The following is a 21,566-nucleotide window of genomic DNA, read 5'->3' on the forward strand; positions in this document are numbered from 1 at the left end:
TGAAGATCATTACTTACTTAAGGAAAAAGTATTTAGTATAAGAAGATACAAGAATCTCTCAGGTAAGATACTTCTTACATTACCTGCACATACTTAAAAGAATGGTGGTACGTCCAAGGTTTTTAGCTATGAAAGCTTTTATAGCAATTGAAGAGTATATGGACTTGCATTAGGTATGGGTTAGGATTTCTAAAAGGTGTGTATGTTGTTTCTATTACAAATGGACAACCAAATCTGATTCAAGGATGGAGGAAAAAAATGAAAGCATATCACAAGATATTGAAATCTTATCAACTTGTCTTGTCTAACCAATTTATTCTGTAACCCGAATTCGTTAAACGCTGGGCAAAGATAGAAAGATAGAAATCTTAGACCGATCAGGAATGCATCTGAACGTATCTGACAAAGTATTTGAAAAATCTTTTCGGCCACCATATGAAAAAATAGAATATTTAAAATTCTAAAAGAAAAATTAAAAATAGGTATTAGAAAAGTTAGTAAGTAGTTCCAAGCATGTAAATTTCAAATATTTGGTGTTGTTGTTGTGCAGGTATAATAAACCGTTTAGTAAATAATGAAAAATGCCTGCAGGTTTAGAGTTAGCAATTAGTCGCCATGATTACGTAATTTTGAGCTGAATTTGTTTTGTGATGGTAAACAGTATCCTGGAGTTTCTGTTGCTTGGTTTTCCGATAATTATTTTGTCAATTTTTCTGCATCTGTTTAAAAAAAACAACAGAAAAAGAAGAAAGAGAAAACAAGAAAAACGACATAAGCTTTGAGACAAAATCTGAGTAAGCGCCACGATATTATATTTTGCTTATATATAAATAAAGTCCATATATCATCAAACATATGCAGGCAAGAATTTCTAAAATTTTCGTCAATTTTTCGTTTAATTAGAAATTGTTGCTCAGTTCATATGAGTTTTGGGAATTTGTTACCTCCACATTTCTAAATTGAATGGTTTTACCTTCGTTACCATAGCATGAGCATTTTCCTTTTTTTTGGGTATGGAGTTCACACGAATTATGCTTTATACCCCACACCAATTGTGGTGGGATTGATCTAAGCCTGCCTGTCCGTCTGATGACTGTCCGTGTAAATTTATAATGAAGCTAAAGGTCGCAATTTTTGAGATATTGTGATGAAGTTTGGTGCAATGACGTGTTTTGATTCAAGGACGAACGCATGGATTGCTCCAGTTTTTCCGGCATTCCCCATATAACGGTTTATTCTGTAAAGTTGTTATATGGAAAAAAAATTACAATTTATGAAATATCTCGACAAAGGTGGTTAGATAATAACATTTCGGTATTCTAATTTAGTCTGAAGATCTTGGGACGGGTGGGTCAATTTTTCAACACCCTCTCATGTAACGAAAATTGGAGTTCACGTGACAAAAAGGTCTAATTTTCAATGCTTCATGATGAAAATCAGTTCATAATAAAAAAATAGACTTTACCCAATTCGGTCAATTTTTTGGATCCTGCCCTAATAAGAATTTCTACGAAAATTTATCCTTTGTAGGGCAGAAAAGCTTAAGTTTTAATAAGTGGCGATGAGAATTGACCCATAATAGTAACTTCGTACAAATGTAAGAATTGTGTTAGACGATGTGGCGTAGGTTATTTAACAGTCCGCCTTGCCCGACTATAATATTCTTACTCGTTTTCATGTGGATGTGATCATAAGAACTCCTGAACCTGTAGAGCGATTTAATCTCACAGGTACTAAATGGGGAGCGTGATAGTGATATAAAGCCGAGGCGCTTGTGAACTTTGTAGAAAAGTCGAAATCACTCTATATTCATCATTCAGCCATTAAAAAAGATTGCATTTTGATAGTGCGCGAAGTTTCTTTGGAAGTGACATCGTTGTGCTTTGCGTGTATTGAGGTCAGGATTTTCGTTTAGATTGAAAGCGCAGTCACCAAGCAGCCTCTCTATTCCTCTGTGAGGATCTTTTTTGCCTATAAGATGTAAGGCAGATTTGCTGACAGTGAATATAGCACTTGAAGCTTTGTCTACCTGTCTTAACGGCATACAAAAAGATAAGAAGCTTAACAAAGATTGAAGATAGCACCTCAAGCGTCGTGAATCTGAATAATTTATTCGCGCGAGATGTTCAACAATCGATTAACTTGAAACACTCTCACCAACTGATCGAAATCGTTGTTTTATAACAAAGAAAACTTTTCCTAAAAGAAAGAGTTCTTGTAGAGGATTTATCAATCTTTCTTTTCAAGTCAGATGTTGGCAGCAGAATGTTTAATGATAATTTTGTACTTGTTATGTATAAAATGGAATACAGGCATATGGTTAATATTGTCAAAAAACATGGTGAAATTTTTAATAGGATGAGACTACATTGTATAGTTAAGTGACTTCCTGGAAGAACGAACTCCTTGTAACCTTAACTCGGAATCGGTATTAGAGTTGAGTGTGTTAGTCCAGCGTAATATGTAATTATAACGTGTGGAAAAATCGTAGTTTATTTCCAGACGTAAAAAATCAATTGAAAAGTCCAATAAACAATTTTACAAAATTCTTATTAGAATTTATCTGAGAATTTATTTCGCGTTATAAATAATACTTTGAGAAATCAAATTAACTTGCGAAAAATGCAACGTGGAGTTACAATATATATTTGCGAGAAATCAGAATGAAAAAATTTATACGAAGGCCAAAAGAAAAAAGAAATTCATTAGAAAAATTCATTCAAAATATTCGCAAAAAAAATTCGTAGAGTATTGAAAATCATGTTAAAACCAAACAATTCGCGTAAAAAGAGAATTTTTTTTTAGCTCGCCTTAAATCAAATATCGAGTAAAAGAAATCGTGTAAAAATTGCATTATTCGTTACCACTTAAATGAGAAATACATCTGTGGCAGATTTTTAGGGAGTTTACTTCCGAATAATATTTCTTATTTTCTCATTTTTCGAAATTAATCATAATTTATACCGTTTGTAGATGGTATTTTGATCATAATTCATGCAAGTGTGCCGTTTATAAATGGTATTTTGATCATAATTCATTGCAATTTGATTCGGCAACTGAACTGTTCACTTATAATGCGGATAAAATAATTTGGATCACTTTTTCACATTTGAAAAAGTTTAATGTGGAGAGTTGGTGCAATATATATTAATCAACATAGATTCCATCATTTCCTATAAGATTTTACAATATTTCTGACAACAAGGCGATATCATGTCGAAAGAAATTATATTGGTTTTGAAGCGATCTATTCAGCGACCCATTTTCGCACTTCTTCAATTTTGCCAAGCTATGCTGCATCAATCTCAACAAGCGCTAATAAAGAGGCGCCATGTCTGGTGAGTATGCTGGGTATGGCAGAGTTTCCCATTCGAGCTGTACCTGCATATCCTTGACAACAATTGTAATAAGTGACCAAAAAAAAGCATCTGCAGTCAATTCGTTTCAGCGAATTCAACCGTTATGTACGCTAATATTTCTCATATCTTTATTACTTTTACCTGTAGGAGTCGCTGAGCAAAATTTTTGCAAACATCTAGTAAGTTCGAAAACAAGAGAAAAAATGTTTACGAGAGAAATGATTTCCTTCTTAAGTTTTCAGAGAGAAAGATGCGTATGCGCATAACGGTAACGTCGAGCACAAGAAGTCTCAGCAAAACAAATAATAAAAAAAAAAAAAAATTAAAAACTGACAAAATACGATATTTAAGGCCAGACACAGAAGAAAGGAAGTCGTGCGCTAATACCAGACATAGAAAGCGATGATAACGAACGCATAGAAAATTTCAGGCATTTGCGGCATGAAAAGTTGTTTAGGTTTTTGTTCAGTATTTTCGATGATTAGCAAATCATTTAAGTTTTTTTTGCTGAAATGCTCCTATGAATTATTAAGACATCATGAGGTATCTTATACGCAAAGGGGGAAGAACTATTTCCCCACATAGCGCCCACATGGCGCCCACGTGGTTCCAAGTAGGTGCACTTAAATTTTATTTTAATTACTATCATAAAAAAGGTTCATTACAAAAAATTAACAATTGCGCTTTCTTGGTGTAAAAGGGGTTAGCTTTCATGAGAATCCTTATATGCGGTGGTATCTAGAACTACCTGGTCTAAATTCGGTAGGGTAGATTTCTTTGTCAATTTACTATTATGAGCTAATTTTCATCATGAAATGTTGCAAATTCGACCTTTTTACAATATAAAGCTTTAGCTTCCCCAGGAACGGTTATACGAGAGGGTGTTCAAAAAATTTCCCCAGCCACCAATTAGTCACGTATGCTAAGAAATTTTGAAAATTGCAATTTTTCCCCATATGATAACTTTCCGGAACAAGGCACTCTACGGGGAGTGGTCAAAAAAATAGACCGAACGGAACCATTTTCAATAGTGTTCGTCCTTGGGTCGAGATATATCACCGTATCAGATTTCATCAAAATATCTGGAACATAAATTTAGATGGACAGCCGGACGGATTTAGAAAATGATTTTGAATCGATCGTTGTAATAAAGCGTGGATTTATCTTAAGCCTTTCTGGACATTACATACGTTCGCACGCCTATACCATAAGTGGTATAGGGTATAAAGATTTAAAGACGATTTATTGCAAATGCATACAAATTATTTTGGTAATTTTGAGAGACCTTTGAGCCATCAATTTTTATGCTACAGGTAGGTGTTTTTCCATATTAGAATATTTGCATTTATTGAAAACAAGTCTGTGATGAACATAATTAAACAGATAATTATGCTACAGATGTTTTGAGTAAAAAAAAAAAAAAAAATTTCGAGGGAGAATTTTTCAGACTTTTTGTTCACATTTATTAAAAAATATATGTATTTTGTTTTAAAAATGTAAATATAAATATTATTACAAACACTTTGGATTTTATTTTGCTTTTTAATATAAACAAAAAATTTACAAATATATATTAATTCCGGAAAAATATATGAATAATTTGAAAGCTAATTTAATTTAAAATTTAATTCAAAATTTAGTTTTTTTTTGTTAAATTCATTACAATCGTCATGTACAATGTCTTTGAACATATTCATACAATATATGTTATATAAACAGATCAAATGAACTTAAATAATTAAAAAAAAAAAAAACCGATTAATTAAAACTGTGTGTGATACAAAGGGTTTATCCGTTACTTTCTAAATACATTGATGCTTACAAATAGGAAAAATTATATAGATTTTCGTTTGGACATGGAACATTGCTTCAAATTTATATATAATAATAGCTGCAAATCTAATATCAATCTCCTTAAACCGATCTACCATCAAACTCTTACAGCAAGTTGCTATACTTTTCGGACGCAGGCCATCAACAATATTATAATTGAAACTGATCTCTCAGCTTTAGAAAGTATACTTTATGAATTAAAAACTACAATCGTCCCCACGTTTCTTAATTCAGCCAAATCTATTCTCGCTGAAGATGTGAAGAAGATTACTATTGTCAAGATAAATCGTTAGTCACCATCCGCATATGACTACTGTTTGTATGTCGCAAAGGAATTGAACAGTCGCTTAAATATTTTCCGCAATTTTAAAAGACTGCCCTTTTGACAGTTCGCCGTCTATGTACAAGAGAGAAGACAATCGTCTTCGGGAATCTAATTGCTGAAAAAACCCAAGTACTGGAGAGTAAAGGTTGGAATCTTTTATACAAAGATGGTTCAAAATCCTTCGGTCTGTCACCTGCTTGTACCGTGGTAGAAGCTTCGGGACAGATTATTCTTAATCAGATACTTCACGAGAGTGTTTCAACTTTCACAACCGAAACCAGAGCCATCCTTTTTTATATCATATATATTTCATTATAGTACATTATTTTTAAAAATAGCTTTCAAATTATGGAACCATTAATAAAAACACATAAAACTCTTCGGTTTTATCACCATAAAATTTTCTTACATTATAGAGGCAAAGATTAACGAAACAATTTTTGGAATATCAAAATTTCATAAAATAAATAATAATGAACACAAACAGAGAAAAGATTTTTATGAGCGCGATTCTATTTGATTGGATTAAATGTATTTTCTGATTGTATTAAGATATATGGATTAAATTATTGAAAAATTAGATTTGTTTTATTTGAATTACATATATAATGAACTGAATTGATGATAAAAATTTATAAAAATAACAGCTATATATGAAAACTTTACATCACTTTTTAGATTCACTTAAATATAGTTCACATCCATCATTGGTTTTCGGAAAATCCAGTTTGGTGGTAAACAGTTGCCTCTATACTGAGTTGTCAAGGTGCCCCCATCACTTTGGCGATTGCAGTCAATCAAGCATCTGAAAGTGCAACTTGTATACTAGCGTCTAAAGAGGATATACTATAAAATCTTAATTATTTCAGTAAAGACTTACCTTTGTAATTGAAGTAAATAATCATCCAGATTTAAATCTTTGCGATTTATTGTACTGATGACGAAATGAAGAGAGTTCCATAAGTTATTAAAATCGCTAACACTTCTCTTTCGTTCATATATGTCGGAAAGTGTGACATTCCAAAGGAAAATCTACTTTTTAATCTAACGAGCTTGGATTACGGCCTGCTTGTCCCTTAGCCTCCTTATGAAAACAGATAACCTTTATTAGCCTAATTAGCCATTTGAAAAATGTAGATTTAACCTTGATGTTTCGTTTTTAGCTAAACTAATAGATATGTAGTAACGATTCGCCAACATTGCTTTGTGAGATAAACTTCAACGTTTCAATCCATTCTTCTACGAAATTTATTTTCACAAAACTCAGCCAATGTAAATATAATTATGAAATCTTGAAACGATACCTATAATTTAATCTCAATATTCGTATTCATGAAATTCTATCTAAAAATTCTTAAATCGCACGTTTTGCCTCTGTTGTACCTAAGTGCACTTCTCGTCTGAACATTTTCTTATGATTCGAAAATTGAACTACATTTTTTCACTATTATCAGTTGCCAAGTTTCTGCACATTTGCAACGGCTCAAGGCTACACTCGCAACTAGGATCTGTACCGGCTATGGATATAAGGTTTTGATAGGCGTATACATGCTTTTTTCGCATTTATTTTTTTTTACCTTGCTTTTGTAATAGTTTTTAATAATATGTAGCATGCGATTTATTTCCAAGAATTAATTGAATTCGGTTGCTCATTTATTTTAATCGTATTTCACGTATAAATACATAAATCAGTTGTTAAATTTTTCCACAATATTTTACTTTTTTGTTTCATAAAGGATCTTGTGCACAAATTATATTGTATGAAACGGACAGGCACTGCATTCTATCAGTACCACACATGAGTATTTCGGTATGTTCGTGTTCTTAGAGAAGAAAAAGTCTACATTAAATTGAAATTGACGGTTTAGGGATCGACTTTCCAAGAAGTACACATAACAAATCGAAAGTTTCTGAATTCACAGCAAAATATTTTGGATTTTTTCATAGCCGTTGTAGATATATGCTTTCAATTATTGTTGAAAGAACTCCGCGAACTTCAGAACTGGAGGCCAAAATTGTATTGGAACGCTCCTTCGTTTCCCCTAAAAGTTGACAAATGTAAGGTAAAAACGAGGTCAGGGTTACACCTTTTACTTCTATATTATAATAATCTATGCCATCCATACGCACTTTGGATGATCGCGTATTCAAATGTTGCTTTGTGGCTTTGGGAAACCCTATTGGGGCTAATAAAGAAGGTGGGACGCCCGCCCGGCGACCTACCGTGCCTATTGTGCTTTTAGCATTTAACAGAAAACTAAAGAATCCTTGACATTCCGCACGTTCGATAAGCATCAGAGAATTGTCACTGAACTCTTCAGACATTTCTTGAGCTCTCATTTTGCGTTCGTGCGTTGACTGAATTTTCCGAATTTCTATCACATCTACTTCTAAGCTTTCAAGCCACTCTTTCTCCTTTTCTTCACTATTCGCACTATAGCGACTTTCTTCTAACTGCGCAGAGTCACTACTATCTGGTTTTAGCTGGCTACACGTTTTGTCCAACTTCAAAGGCAATGAAAATTCGATACCTTCTTGTCGTAAAGATTGACGCAAACCGTTAGAACGAATTTTCATTGATCAGGACCAATTTTAAGTTAATCTTTTAGATGACTTTATTCTTCAAAAGCACCAGAGACAATTACAAATTAATCTTGTTGGAAACGAACGAGGCGTAATTCCATGCGATTGATGGCTATCATATAAGAATGTATGTGCCGCGTTCCGGTTCTCAACTTTTTCAACGGCGAATATGCAGAAGTTAAGATCTTTCCGCACTTCTTATCTTTCAAATTGTCATCTCGTCCCTGAGCTTTATTCACATGTTGACGATACGATTGCATTCCGCTTAGGATATTTAGGGATTTCTTGGGATTTCTTCCTTTGTTTTTTTTTTGGTTTTTGCGCACCCGTTATAGCGTGTAAGTTTCCATTTCATCATCATTAAAAATTTCGTATTTATTTTTGTGCACATGTATTTTTATGTACGTTAGGTGATGCGGAGAAAGGAGAATAAATATTGCCAATATTTACATTCTAACAAGTGGTCACTCTCTCAAGTTGTGAAATTCGAAGTTCGCTAATTTACTTACTCTCTCAAGTTGTGAAATTCGAAGTTCGCTCATTTACTTACTCTCTCAAGTTGTGAAAGGCACAAAGGCATCGTTTGCAAAATAAAGAATTTCTTAGCATATTTTTTGGCTTAAAGTACTAACACGCCAGCTAAACATTTATTTCGAACTTAATACTGGAAAAGAATACCAATTTCGCTTATTTTGAACTTAATACTGGAAAAGAATACCTATTTCGAACTTAACACTGGAAAAGATATTAAACTATGACATCAATCAGAAAAGTGGGCTTCATTGTGATTATCAAAGTAAGTTCATTGCGATACAAAAGTAAAAGCATATCCAGTTGCTACGATTTTTTCCCACCACTTCTTCTCATTTAACAGAAAGTATTACGTTTTTTCCCACCACTTATTCTCATTAACGATAAGTATTTTGTTCTTTCTGCTACTTCTTTTCATTTAACAGAAAATATTATGTTTTTTCTGTTACTTCTTCTCGTTTAACAGAAAGTATGATGATTTTTCAGGGGCTCTTGCTCAATACATTGTCGTTTTACTCTTATTTTGCGCTGTTCAATAATGTCAGTTAAAATCATCGCATTATTTTTTTTTCTATTATTTTATTTCGCTACACAATCAAATGCATACATTTTTGTACACTGTTTTTCTTATTCTTACCCTTCTTATATTGATTGTTTAGATTTACGTTAGTTTCTTTACTTTTATTTCTCAAGCCATATGTTAATTGTTTATTTATTTTCACTTCTGAAACGTTCTTGTAACGCAGGCGAGTGAGCCGTTTCTAAGTGTTAGCTGTTTGCAATCTGGAATGCTTGATATGCTGATACGATTTGTAGACGGTATTTGTGTGGATTTAAGAGGTTTGTAGACGGTATAGTGTGGATTTAAGAGGTTTGTAGATGGTATTTGTGGGAATTTAAGAAATTTTTAGACAGTATTGCTTTGGTGATTAGCTGTAGCATTAGAAACTAATGCTTTATGTGAAATTCAAAGCAAAAGCAATCATTCAATCATTCATTTATATATATAAATTTTATTTTTATATGCATTTATTTAATATAAAATGAAAATAATTTTTCTAATCTTTTACTTGAACTTTATACTTCTTTAATTGGAGATTTTCTCAAGGTAATTGAATAATTAATATTTTCTAAATGCAAGTTAAATGTTAATTTAACTACAAACTTATTATTTAGATTAATTTAATATGCCTTCGATTTCACTCAGCGTAGAAGCTTTTATCATAAAATTAGTTGTATTTGATTTTTACTACATAATCTCAGGAAATCTTCATGAGCTCCGCAGTGCCTTCTTATGTTTTCGAATATTGTCTCCAGGACATACTGGCTAAATTTTCGAGATAACATATTTGTGGCCTTGTTCGATTGTAATAAGCTTTCATTTAAATCTGATGTGATTTTAACACACTTTGTATTGTTATTTGTCCGATTTCCAGTTTCTTTGTGGAAAGCAATTAATATTTTTTCGGTTTTCCACAGCATTCTAATGCATCCAACACTTCAGATGTCTGTGCATCGTTTGCAACCTAAACGAATAAGGAGAGGAAACAAAAATGGGAAGATTTCTACCTATTATTCTCTTCATACACATAAAGTACTAGAAAGGTACTAAAGTACTAGAAGCAAATATACTTTGTGGTCAATCTCTTCGATTAAAACACAAGTGTTATTGCGTATATTTACTAAAATGAAAAATCAATACATGAGTAAATTCCGATATTTGATCGTAATTCCTAATAGTCATTGTGTGCGTTTTTGCTAAATAACTGAAAACAAAAGCGAAAGCTAAATTTTCCATGCGTGATTATATCCATTATTATAATTTTAATAGTTCGCTCAATTTTGAAAATCTTTAGCATAACTGTCCTCTTAAGTTAAATATTTGGTTAAAGTCTTACATCCATAATTATTGAAAAACGATAACCTTAAACCTTTTTTTTTCAAAATATAGGATCGGCTTACGGTTTTTCGAAAAAATTCGATACGGATCTTGCATTTTGGGCTATTGATTTCCGTTAGAGATCACTCGTTAAGATGAATTCGATTGATGGTTTTCGATAACGTATGAGTATTCGCTTGATAACGAACATAAAATATCATGCGAGTATTATAGCTCGAAAACAAAATAGTTTGCTCATGTTTAAAAGGAAGATTTTGGTTGACGAAAATGTCATGCGAGTATTTTAATTCGAAAGCAAAATAGCTTGCAGGTTCATGTTTAAACGGAAGAATTCGATCGATGATATTCGATAGCTTATGAATGTTTACTTTTTATTGAACGTAAATTTTCATGCGAGTAATTTAGCTAGAAAATAAAATAGCTTGCGAGCTATTAGGAAAATTTCGGTTGACGCTATTCGTTAGCGTATGAATGCTCGCTTGTATCGAATGTAAAATGTCATGCGAGTATTTTAGCTCGAAAGCAAAAGAGCTATCGAAGCTCCTGTTCACAGAGAAAATAAAGTGAAATATCGTTTTAATATTAATTGATATAGAAAAACTACTTAATAACAAAATCAAATAATTACTTTCTGTGCTCTTAGGTGTTGAGGCCATAAAATACAAAAAAAGAAATGAATATGGAAATAAAGAAAAAATTTGCGGGAACGATAAAAACTGGATATATATTAGAAACTGTTTAAAAAGTATCCTGACAACGTGATGTTTAGGGCCAGTTTGGTAAGTGCATATACAGGCAAATTTTTTTGGGGATTATAGAAATCATGCTAGCTGTTAAGAAAAGATCTGATATATTTTATTGAACTTTTTTTTTATATTCTTGTTTAATAGATTTTATTTTTTGTACTTATTTTAATCTTCAAATTTTGTATATGATTTGTCTATTTATATTACTATTCTTCCTCTTTTTTGTATTATTTTATACGCACATGCAACGTTATAAATACAACAAACGGGAAACCCAATTTAATACGAAAACAATCGATTATCATCAAACCGAAATACAATCGTATCGTTTTTTGCTATCATATCGCACGTGAATCCACTTATGCCCTCAATATATTGCGTATAATTTCAAAATTTTTTTCTTTTTTTGGAAAACCATCTAAATTTTACCAATACTTTCCCTACAATTGGAAACACATAGCCTGCGTACAAGGTTTAACGTGTATTTAGTCCATTCAAGCTATGTAAGTGCTGCTAATTCGTATAAAAAGTTACCATGAAGCACGTACAACCCTTGTTCTATTTCGTAATCAAATATCGTATATAAGGGTAATAATCACATATGAAAAATGTAACTTTCCGTTAGCTATCGTTTATGGCAAACAGTTGCGTACAAAAGCAACAGCTAACTTTCAGCTATATGCATTTGTTAACTGCCGATGGGATTTGACTCTCTTACGAATCAATGCAGACTTGGAACTCAAGTTCTTTCTGATGAGTAAGGGAGGAATGTGTAGGGATTATTGCACCGATTAGCATGATTTACTAAGTAATTTGCTCATCTTCAGCGAAATTTGAGTCGACTACGAACCACTGCAGCTTGCAAGGCGGCCAATGAATGCCCATGTTACAAAATGACGTACACAAAGCTTACGGTTACCACATTCTGCAATAAAGATATAATCGGGCATATTGCTTGTTACGTTGAAGGAGCTATTAGCCCATCGATGTGAAAATTAATTATCGTATTAAAAAAATTGAAGAAAATAATATCGTTTGACACTTATGGACGCGTACTTGTCGTTCTGTTCGGTATACCAAATTTCGGCCGAACCAATGAACGGTTACCGAAGATATATATCAAGCTATATTTTCTAAAACGTCGTCTTTAATCTTATGGCAGTTGACAGTTGACCGCTAATGTATGACACAATTGAGTTTTACAATAAATTTTCTGGTTGTACAATAAATTTTTTGGTCGTACAATAAACTCTTTACTTCTCCTCTTAATTGACAAAATAAATATCTGTTCGGTAATCTTGGCAATCTAAAATTTAAAATTTGAATCGAACCAATTAAAAGTTTGAACAGCACTGAAGCGATTGGAAACAGTGACGTGAAGAGAGTAACATATGTGACAATATATGTATAATACAGGAACTCACATACACACACACATACACACACACACATATACCCAAACACACACATTGATTAACAAAACAACTGAATTCACATATGTTCTCACCTATTAAAGGACAAGTTCGAATAAAAATGAAAATGATGACGTTTTTTTTTTTTTTGTTTTTCTTTTTTTGATCCTTTTCGTTAACATCAAACAAGCTGTAGAACATTAATAAAAACATCAAAGGCAATAAAAATGGAAAAGAAATTTAACCGAAATGATTTAAAAAAAAAAAAAAAAAATGGAGAAAAACTGCTAAATCTTCAATTGTACGGTATTAGTGAGAGAAATCAATTTTCATTTCAACTCAAGGATTTCATTTTTACAAGTATTAGCCAAACCGTTGATGATAATTTTATTGCTGTGTGTGCGGTGTGGTGCGGTGCGGTGCGGTTCGGTGTGTGATGTGCTTTAATATGGTGAAATGATTGTGTCGGTATAACACGATATAAACGATGAACACTATAAACATGAATGAGCGAATACTTGTACTGTGCGCGATGTATACGTGGAAACGATAGGAGAGAAGAGAAAAACGAAGAAGAATTTTCATTTGAAATTGATTAATAACGACGAACGAACAATGTACAATAGAAGAAACTAAATTGAAAATGTATAGAAAGCATATTACTTAGAAGCAATAACACATCCAGCAACACCAACAATAGCAACAATAATAACAACAACAGAATAAAATAATCAGCAAAAATAACAACAACAATAAAAAAAAAGATAACAACAACAAAAACAAGAGAAGCAGAAGCAGCACCAACTATATTATGTCGTTTTTGAATACAATAAACATACACATGTAGTAGAGTTTAGAGTAAACTTTGTATGAAGAAAATGGAAACGAAAATGAAAACAGCACGAAACGTTTTCCAGCTCTAAAATAGAAATAAAAATCAAGTGAATTTAACAAAACAAAAATAAAAATAATGAAGACATATTAGCACAGAGTGTATGGAAAAATGAATTTGTTTTCATATAGGCAGACACTTGGACTAAAGTAATACAAAAGTTTTTTGCTTTTTCTTTTTGTTCTTTTCCGTTCCTTCGAAATGCGAAAGTTTTTAGCTCCCGATTATTATTACTTGAGCCACAGTAGTTAGTTGAGAAGCAGCGTAAAATTATTAATTAAAACATTTCTGGTGTTCAAAATTTGTTTTTGTTTTTTTTTTTTTGTGTTCTTTTTTGACACAAAACTACAATAGAATGGAAAATATCGTTGAAAAGAAAATCTTAAAAAACAAAAAAGCAAAAAAAAAGACAGCATAAAAGAAAATTATGAAAATTCGTATACAAGAAAACATACACACATGTACGTAGGCTGGAGTGTGTGGTGCGTAACAAGAAAGAAAAATGATATGAATTTTAAGAATTACGAAGAAACGGAAAAACCTGCGAGAATTCTTTTAAGAGCATATTACGTGAAATGTAGTAAAACCAAAAAAAGGAACCAAAAAAAAGGAAAAGAAAAAAAAAGAAAATTATTTAAAGTTTTCATTTTTGAAAAAATTAAATATTACACGCACACTCGCACACACAAATCAACAAACCAACGAACCAACCAACCAACCAAACAACAAAGAAAAGTATTCCCTGAGGGTTTAAAGAACAACGTTAAGTAATAACTCTCGAGTGATTATAAATTTTTTTTTTTTTTTTTTTTTTTTTTTTTTTTTTTCATTAATAATATTGCTCTTTACATTTGCAGCAACTCGGTTATGTTTGCGTTTACGCAAACGATAAAATAAAATATCATCATATAAAGGAAAAAAAATTCTTTCTTGCAACACACATGTGGAATACTTTTGTCACCTAAAGATAAAGGAGCAGACCCAACTCATATATACATTTGTATATGTATATATGTGAGATTGTCGATGACGCTTTATAATTTAAGCGCCATTTTGTGCTATAAGCTATTTTATATGGAATATATCAGCAGAAATATCAACATTTAAATAATTATACAAAAAGAAGAAAAGAGGAGGCGTGTTCAAATATCCCCTGAAAGATAATTATTGTATTAGCCAGTTAACTGCAAATTTCATATAAGCGTAAAAACAAAAAAGTATTACATATTACATATATTGTGTACACTTTAGCGCTTAAGTGCCGTCCTCCACTAAGCCTCCATCAAGTTGCCTTAAGAAGAAATGTAGCAACCGCATATAAAACAAATAGAGTGCAAAAGTCCGTTAAAAGTTAACATTGTATCATTCGAAACGCCACGCGAATACGACCAGCACCTCCACCACCACCACCACCAGCAACACCATAACCGACACCACCAGATCCCATAACCACCTTTAAAGTTTAAGCGATCAAAAATCCAACATTCAGCAACATAGCCGGTGACACTTTGCCTCGTAAAATGAATGCGAGTCTCATGTATGAGATTCTCATGTATTTGAATTCATTTTATTTCGGTTTGTATGCGTCCTTTAAGATATGCATAAGTGTCCTCAAGCCCATCTATTTGCCATACGAAGAGAATGTATTAACTCGAGAGGCCTGCATACTATTAGCCATGTGCATTGTGGAGACAATACGCAACATATTAGGTCGTCAAAGCAGTCTAAGTGATCGTGGTAAGCATTATTCAGCTCTATTTCAATTTTAATTAATTAATTAATTAATAAATGCAAATGCTTAAAATTGTAGTAAAAATCGGAAAAACATGAAATATATATATATATATATATATATATATATATATATATATATATATGTGTGTGTGTATACATATGTGTCTGTGTGGGGATATAAAGTTAATTATAACTCTCGTACACCAGACGTATGGGTAATTTTTATTACTACAGGTTTATCAACCGTATTCTGAGCAACATCACAGAGACATCATAAGTCAAATCATTTTTATACTCATCACCGAATGATTATCAAAACGATTGCAACGCCTAGAAGAAAGTTTCCGAGACCCCACTAAGCCTATATATTCGAGATGAGCATCAAATTCTGAATCGATTTAAGCATGTTCGTCTGTCCGTCTGTTCGCTTGTGTAATACATAAACCTATCGACTTCAAATTTCAATTACAGGAAGTAAGTGCTATTGCTTAGGTCCATTTTTAAATCTTCCGAGACCCCATTAAGCAAGTTCGTGATCAGCATCGATTTAAGCATGTCCGTCTGTATAAGTCTGTTGTGAACATTCTCCTGGCCGCAAAAATAAATCTATCGAATGCGTCTGTGAACTAAACTTTCCTAGAACTTCCGCGTTATTTTGATACTGAGATTGTCATTAGAAATTCCATCGTCTAGTTTAAGGAAATGCAGAAATAATTATGGAAAATATTTTTGAAAGCAGTCATTGTCATTTCACAGTACTTGTAGTGTACGGTAAGTTTGCGAGGATGTATGTAAGCTACAGAAGGACTTAAGACAGACCCATCGTTTTATTCAGAACCTTTTTACTGATTCAGAAGAACTTTCTGATTTAGAATCATTTCATCGGAAACATTTTCCAAAATGGAGTTAGGTTCGTGTATCTGCCTATTCGTCCGGGATTTTTGAAGAAATGTGATATGCATCTTCGCCCAAGGGCGAACTTTGTTGGGATTTTGTATATCCTGTCGCATAAAAGGCATCTCACAAAAAGTAAATCGTAATTATTAATACTTCATGATAAAAATATGTGAAGAAGATTAAAAACTTTCGGAGGCAAATTAATTTTGCGAAATATTGGAACAAGTTAATCCACGTTTTGAGTACCGTAAGACCTCCTAAGAAAAATATGATTTTGAATGGAAGCAATACACACTCTTTAATCTTTATTGGGAAAATAACTGAAGAAGTTTGTTTGGCAAGGTGCTGTAGTATATTTAAAGATTAGCTCTATCCGACTGTCATGCTTTCACTTGTTTCACAAAACTCATTACTAACAAATATTTCGAAAGAGTAATGATTTCTTCAAAAAAAATTCCCCATATATTCATTCATTCGCTTTCGATTCTCGGAATACATATGTACAAACATTACCTGTAATTTTGAATAATTTACATGAATTCATTTTCTGCAGTACCTTATTAAGAGAGATGTCTCGTTTTGATCGGAAGAGATCCACGTTTTTCGACAACCGCGATGAATAATCATCATGCAGATAACTCAGTTGACATTCGATCCGATTGTAAAAAAATTTGCACACATTTACAGCTTTTTTGAAAATTGTAAAAGAATTTTTCAAAAGCTTTTACAACGTACACCACCTGTGGTACTAGGATAGCATATCACTAGAACTACCGCGTATGTCATTTTAATCCTTTTAATGTTTGATCTTCAAGAAAATGGTCATAAAGCATGTAACATTCCAAAATTTTGTGGGCACCTTTATTTATATGAAAACATCTTTACATGCCTATAATCAATTTTCCCTAGCTGGTCTAGCTTTCGATGCTGACGGCATATGCCTATTTCTATCAGAAGGGATCATTTTGATCCCATATTTTTGTCAACTTGCCACAATCGTAAAAACGAAAATAGGAACTTGAAATTTGGCATAGGCATTCGTAGCCGGAATCAAAGCTTCAGCGTCGTATGTTCTTGTACTCGTCCGGAATGTGAAACAAACGGGAATAACCTTGGAAAAGCGCCTATATTTTTTCAACTTCTTTTCCGTAACTATCGACCCGGTAAAGATATTTCTTAAAAATCTGAGCAGAATGCTCATCAGGATCATCTTCTTCATCAATCTAACAAAAGTGCCGATCGCTTTATTAGTATGGTCACAATTGGCGATTAAATTTTAATTCCACTTTGTTTCCCATTTACTCTAACATACATTAGCATTTTGACCATTCAAGAGCAAATAAATTGAAAATGAAAATTTTATCGTTAATTGTGGGCGGGTTAGGGTCGAGACACTTTTTGGATCAAAGATGAAGGTAGCCGGTTTTCTGAAATATCTTTACACGACCGAAAGTTATAGACGAAAACATGAAAATATTATCCCTTTTTCATCGTTAATGGTGGGCGTGCACTTAGGCAGCTCACGATCACTTTTTCTGACATTGGATTTTTAATGTTTGTGCACACCATCTCCATTTTTACGACTGTAGCAAGTCGGCAAAAATAAGCGCTCAAAGTGGACCTTTTTGGTAGAGACGAGTATGAGCAAAATTTCGGTAGTTATAGTGTTAAGTTACTGCGGATGTACGCAATATCCAGATGGGCTTAGAAAAGGCTCACCCTTTATTATACTGATTGATTTGCAATGACTTTCCTGATTCAAGCTAAGTTTGTCTGTCTGCCCATCCGTCCGTCTTGCCTTCGTTTGTTCAATCCACAGACCGCAATTTTCGATATATTGGAATGAAATTTGATGACGCGTTTTGGCACAGGGAATGAACGCCATTGAAAATGATTCGGATCGGAATACTTTTTCGAATAATCCTCATATAACGTCCTATTCTAAAAAGTCGTTATATGGAAAAATGTTGAAATTTTCAAAATATTTCTGCAAAAGTGGCTAAGAAGTAGTACTATAGCATTCTGAGTTTGTATGAAAACTTTGGACCGGCTGGGTCAATTTTTGAACCCCTCTCATATAACGAAAATTGAAGATCATACAGTTTAGACGAAAAGTTATAATGTTCAATGCTTCATGATGATACATCATAATAATAATTTAACATAAAAAAAATGATTGTGTCAAATTTGGATCATCTGGGCCTAATAATGATTTCCACGAGAATTGATTCTTTGTAGAGCAGAAAGGACTAAGTTTCAATATGTGGCGATGAAAATTGATCCCTAACAGTGATTTCATATAAAAATGAAGCCCACTACCATCGCCTGCGCTTATTTTTGGATGCTGCCCTATGTAAGGATTAAACTTGTACTACATTAGGCTGCGTTTTGCACCCCCTTGAAAAGTATACCTTTATATAGGAACAAGATATAATTTTTGTGTTCTACAAAAAAATAAAAATAAGAATTGTGTTAGATAATGTAGTGTAAGGTATTTAAAGGTCGTCCTTGCCCGACTATAATATTCTTACTTGTATTTGATTTTGTTGAATTTCGATTTTGACCTGATGACAGCAATAAGAAAATTTTGAGATCAGTAGGTTAACAAGCAGACGCACAAACAATAACACTACCTATATGCCGATCATGTCGCCTTATGCGTATTTCGAAGAAAATATTTGACATATCTCAATCCTCCCCCACCTTTCTGTGCTTAAAGACTGAATAAAGACGAAATATAATGATAATATTTAGGATTTACTTGGTATATAAATTTTTTCAAACTTACTTGGAATACTTATTAAAGTCTCTATATAAGACTTTACACGGTATCTTCTGTGACTGCCGCATTAAAAGCTCTTTCCGAGGTATGCGCAGAATTCGTCAAAAAACCGTTTGCTGTTTTCGTATAAGTTTTTAGTTTAGAGAATGTCTTCCAAAATTTAAATAAAACAAGTAAGAAAATTATATTCGTTCGCGATCGAATCCATCTGGTCCCATCAACGTCATTCTAAAAAAAAAGGAAAGAACTAAATTTCATACTGTATAATATTGAGTGGGCACGGTTGATTTTTTCAAGAAACGTGAAAACCTATTAGGTGTAAAGCAAAGGTGTTCATAGGTTTTACGTAAGCGTGCCTTTCGAGAAGTTTGGGTAATTTTGAAATTCTTTTGCACGTTAGCGATATCTTCATTTTTGCGAACGGGAGAAGGCATATGTACTATGCAGACAGGCAGACTGACATGCTAAGGTGTATTCCGAATTTGAAAGTTGGCGAGAACTTGAGGTTTTCGAACCATGCTTTTGTGCGTTAAAAAAGTTTTGAAAATAAAAATGAATTTCAAGCAGGTGTGGCCGCTTTTTCCAGTTTTGTAAAGGTACTATAACTTGCTACTTGCTACTTGTTACTTATTACTTACTACTTGCTCATGGAATATACGGTCACATTTTTCTAGAATTAAAAAAAACTACATTTTTATTCTCTATAATATGGAGTGAGGCACTGCTGATTTTTTCTACTTTCAAAATAAAAATTTGTCGTATAACCCTGTGGGCGTTGTGGGCTTGACCTTTCATAAGTTTGAGTCACTTAATTTTCGTTAACGGGAGAATGTTTATCACAGACACTACACAGTTGGGCAGACCGACAGAGAGAAAGAGATGAACGGATGGACATGTTTGAATACATTGTAAATTTTAAACTGCCCAAGATTTTATATATAGTTTATGAGGGTTTTGCAAACTTGAGTCTGTGCGTTATAAAAGTATTGGAAACAAAATTAAATTTTGATACACTATTACATTGTGTAGGCGTGGTCAGGTTTTTCAATTTTTCAACAATTAGTAAAGCATAGCCCATAGAACATGCGTTCAAATTTTTGCGCATTTATCAGTTTTTTAATCTTTACGAAAAATAGAGACGACGTCAGCTTACATAGTACCGTAGGCGTGTCCTTAGACCGATTTCATTTATTTTCAATACAAGATAGTATGCACGAATTTCCAATGTTTCTGGCAAATTTGAGTTCGATAGTTCCATTTTTGCGCCCAGCAGCATGATTATAGCAGATATTGTACAGACGGACAGACAACCAGACGTACGGACGGATATGCTTAAAACGATTCTCAATTTGATGATGATCTGAGGCTTCCTTATAGGCATTTCTGCAAACGTTCCCCTCATCCTTTGGTGATGGATATCAAATGAGTTATTAAATATTCTTTGAAGCGTTGCGTGACAGAAACTTGAAAAAAAAATGCACATTTTTGTTTTATTTTATATATATGTTTTAAGCAAATTTTTGAAAAAACTTACTCTAATTAATAAATTTTTTAATTTTTTTTTTTTTTTGTCATTTTTTAGGTTGGCAAGCGATAGCATCCGTAATATTAACACTGCCCAGTCTCGCTATTGTTATTTATTTATGTTGTTTTCAAACCTACGTTCTCAAACTCGAAATTCTTATGAGTGCCTTAATGATAGCCCTCCAAGGTGCTGAACTAGTGTTTGCCTGTATATTCATTTGCACGATGTGTCGTCCGGTTACGTATACCTAGCAGTTGATTGCCTGCCAACATCACTATCATTACTATCATAATAATTATTCGCAATCAGATCATAATTTAATAAGCGATTATATTCAGAGCAAGAACAACAACAACAAAAACAACAACAATAACTGCAATTACCAAGTAAACCTTAAAGAGTTCGATTATAATCATAAAGCAACAACAAGAAGAAGAAGACGAAAAAGATATAAATTTTTTTATGCAATGATATCGGATGCAAAACGAAAAGTTAATAATAGTAACCAAGTGTCGCAATTATTTATGATAAAAAGTATTTTGAAAAATTTTTGATAAATCAAATCAATCGTTACACACCAACGCAATCACTTATAAATCACAATTAATTTTTTTTATTTTTATTTTTTTTTTTATATAAATTCGATGTATATTTATATACGCGTGATTTTATCCGACAGTAATGCGGTTCGTTTACACTCGTTCCATACTACATACATATACGTATATATGTATATGTGTTTATGTATACGGATATGGGAGGATAAATTTAAGGATAAGGTGAGTTTTTATAAATTCATAGAAATGTATAATCGTATCCTTACGTATTATGTACATATATCCATCCATCCATTTGTTTGTCACTCATTTGGAAGGAAAACATTCTTACAATTACATCTATAGATGTTTTCTTATTTGATTCATGTTCGAATCGATATGAGGCTCATGTTTATATGTCAAGCACCGAGTATCAACTGATTCTATTTACAGAGTCAATCGTGAGATGTTTCAAGATGTAATGTTAGTTATGCAGACATTAAAAATTTTT

General features: G+C 32.7%; 2 protein-coding genes and 1 long non-coding RNA gene across 6 annotated transcripts; 1 reads left to right on the forward strand and 2 right to left on the reverse strand.

The window, feature by feature from the left end:
• Nucleotides 1-7,178: 7,178 nt before the first annotated feature.
• LOC119638393 (protein downstream neighbor of son homolog) lies at nt 7,179-8,372 on the reverse strand. The gene has a single exon (XM_038035153.1). The coding sequence runs from the start codon at nt 8,092-8,094 to the stop codon at nt 7,459-7,461; it is 636 nt and encodes a 211-aa protein (XP_037891081.1). The 5' UTR covers nt 8,095-8,372; the 3' UTR covers nt 7,179-7,458.
• Nucleotides 8,373-9,632: 1,260 nt separating this feature from the next.
• On the reverse strand, nt 9,633-21,500 carry LOC119638358. 2 transcript variants are annotated; one of them, XR_005247426.1, is made up of 4 exons: nt 21,343-21,500; nt 19,001-19,222; nt 18,744-18,932; nt 9,633-10,157 (listed from the first exon to the last, which is right to left on the reverse strand). It is a non-coding gene; the product is annotated as an uncharacterized LOC119638358 (long non-coding RNA). The 2 variants fall into 2 exon arrangements; XR_005247427.1 differs by lacking the exon at nt 9,633-10,157 and adding an exon at nt 15,247-15,335.
• Nucleotides 10,636-20,984, forward strand: LOC119638357 (transmembrane protein 216). Of its 3 annotated transcripts, none has more exons than XM_038035102.1 (3): nt 10,636-14,362; nt 14,439-15,318; nt 20,577-20,984. In XM_038035102.1, the coding sequence occupies exons 2-3, from the start codon at nt 15,102-15,104 to the stop codon at nt 20,768-20,770; spliced, it is 411 nt and encodes a 136-aa protein (XP_037891030.1). In that variant the 5' UTR covers nt 10,636-14,362; nt 14,439-15,101; the 3' UTR covers nt 20,771-20,984. The 3 variants fall into 3 exon arrangements, with proteins under 3 accessions (XP_037891030.1, XP_037891029.1, XP_037891031.1); XM_038035101.1 differs by having other exon boundaries at nt 10,636-14,348; XM_038035103.1 differs by having other exon boundaries at nt 10,636-12,995.
• Nucleotides 21,501-21,566: the final 66 nt, after the last annotated feature.

This window comes from Glossina fuscipes, unplaced genomic scaffold (assembly GCF_014805625.2).
Source record: "Glossina fuscipes isolate IAEA_lab_2018 unplaced genomic scaffold, Yale_Gfus_2 88, whole genome shotgun sequence".
NCBI classification, from domain to species: Eukaryota; Metazoa; Arthropoda; class Insecta; order Diptera; family Glossinidae; genus Glossina; species Glossina fuscipes.

Bases quoted from the DNA above. Each gene is read 5' to 3' on its own strand.
- LOC119638393 (XM_038035153.1), bottom strand. From the start codon at position 8,094: ATGAAAATTCGTTCTAACGGTTTGCGTCAATCTTTACGACAAGAAGGT.
- LOC119638357 (XM_038035102.1), top strand. From the start codon at position 15,102: ATGAATGCGAGTCTCATGTATGAGATTCTCATGTATTTGAATTCATTT. The intron at 15,319-20,576 runs GTAAGCATTATT...GTCATTTTTTAG, and splicing joins AAGCAGTCTAAGTGATCGTG to GTTGGCAAGCGATAGCATCC.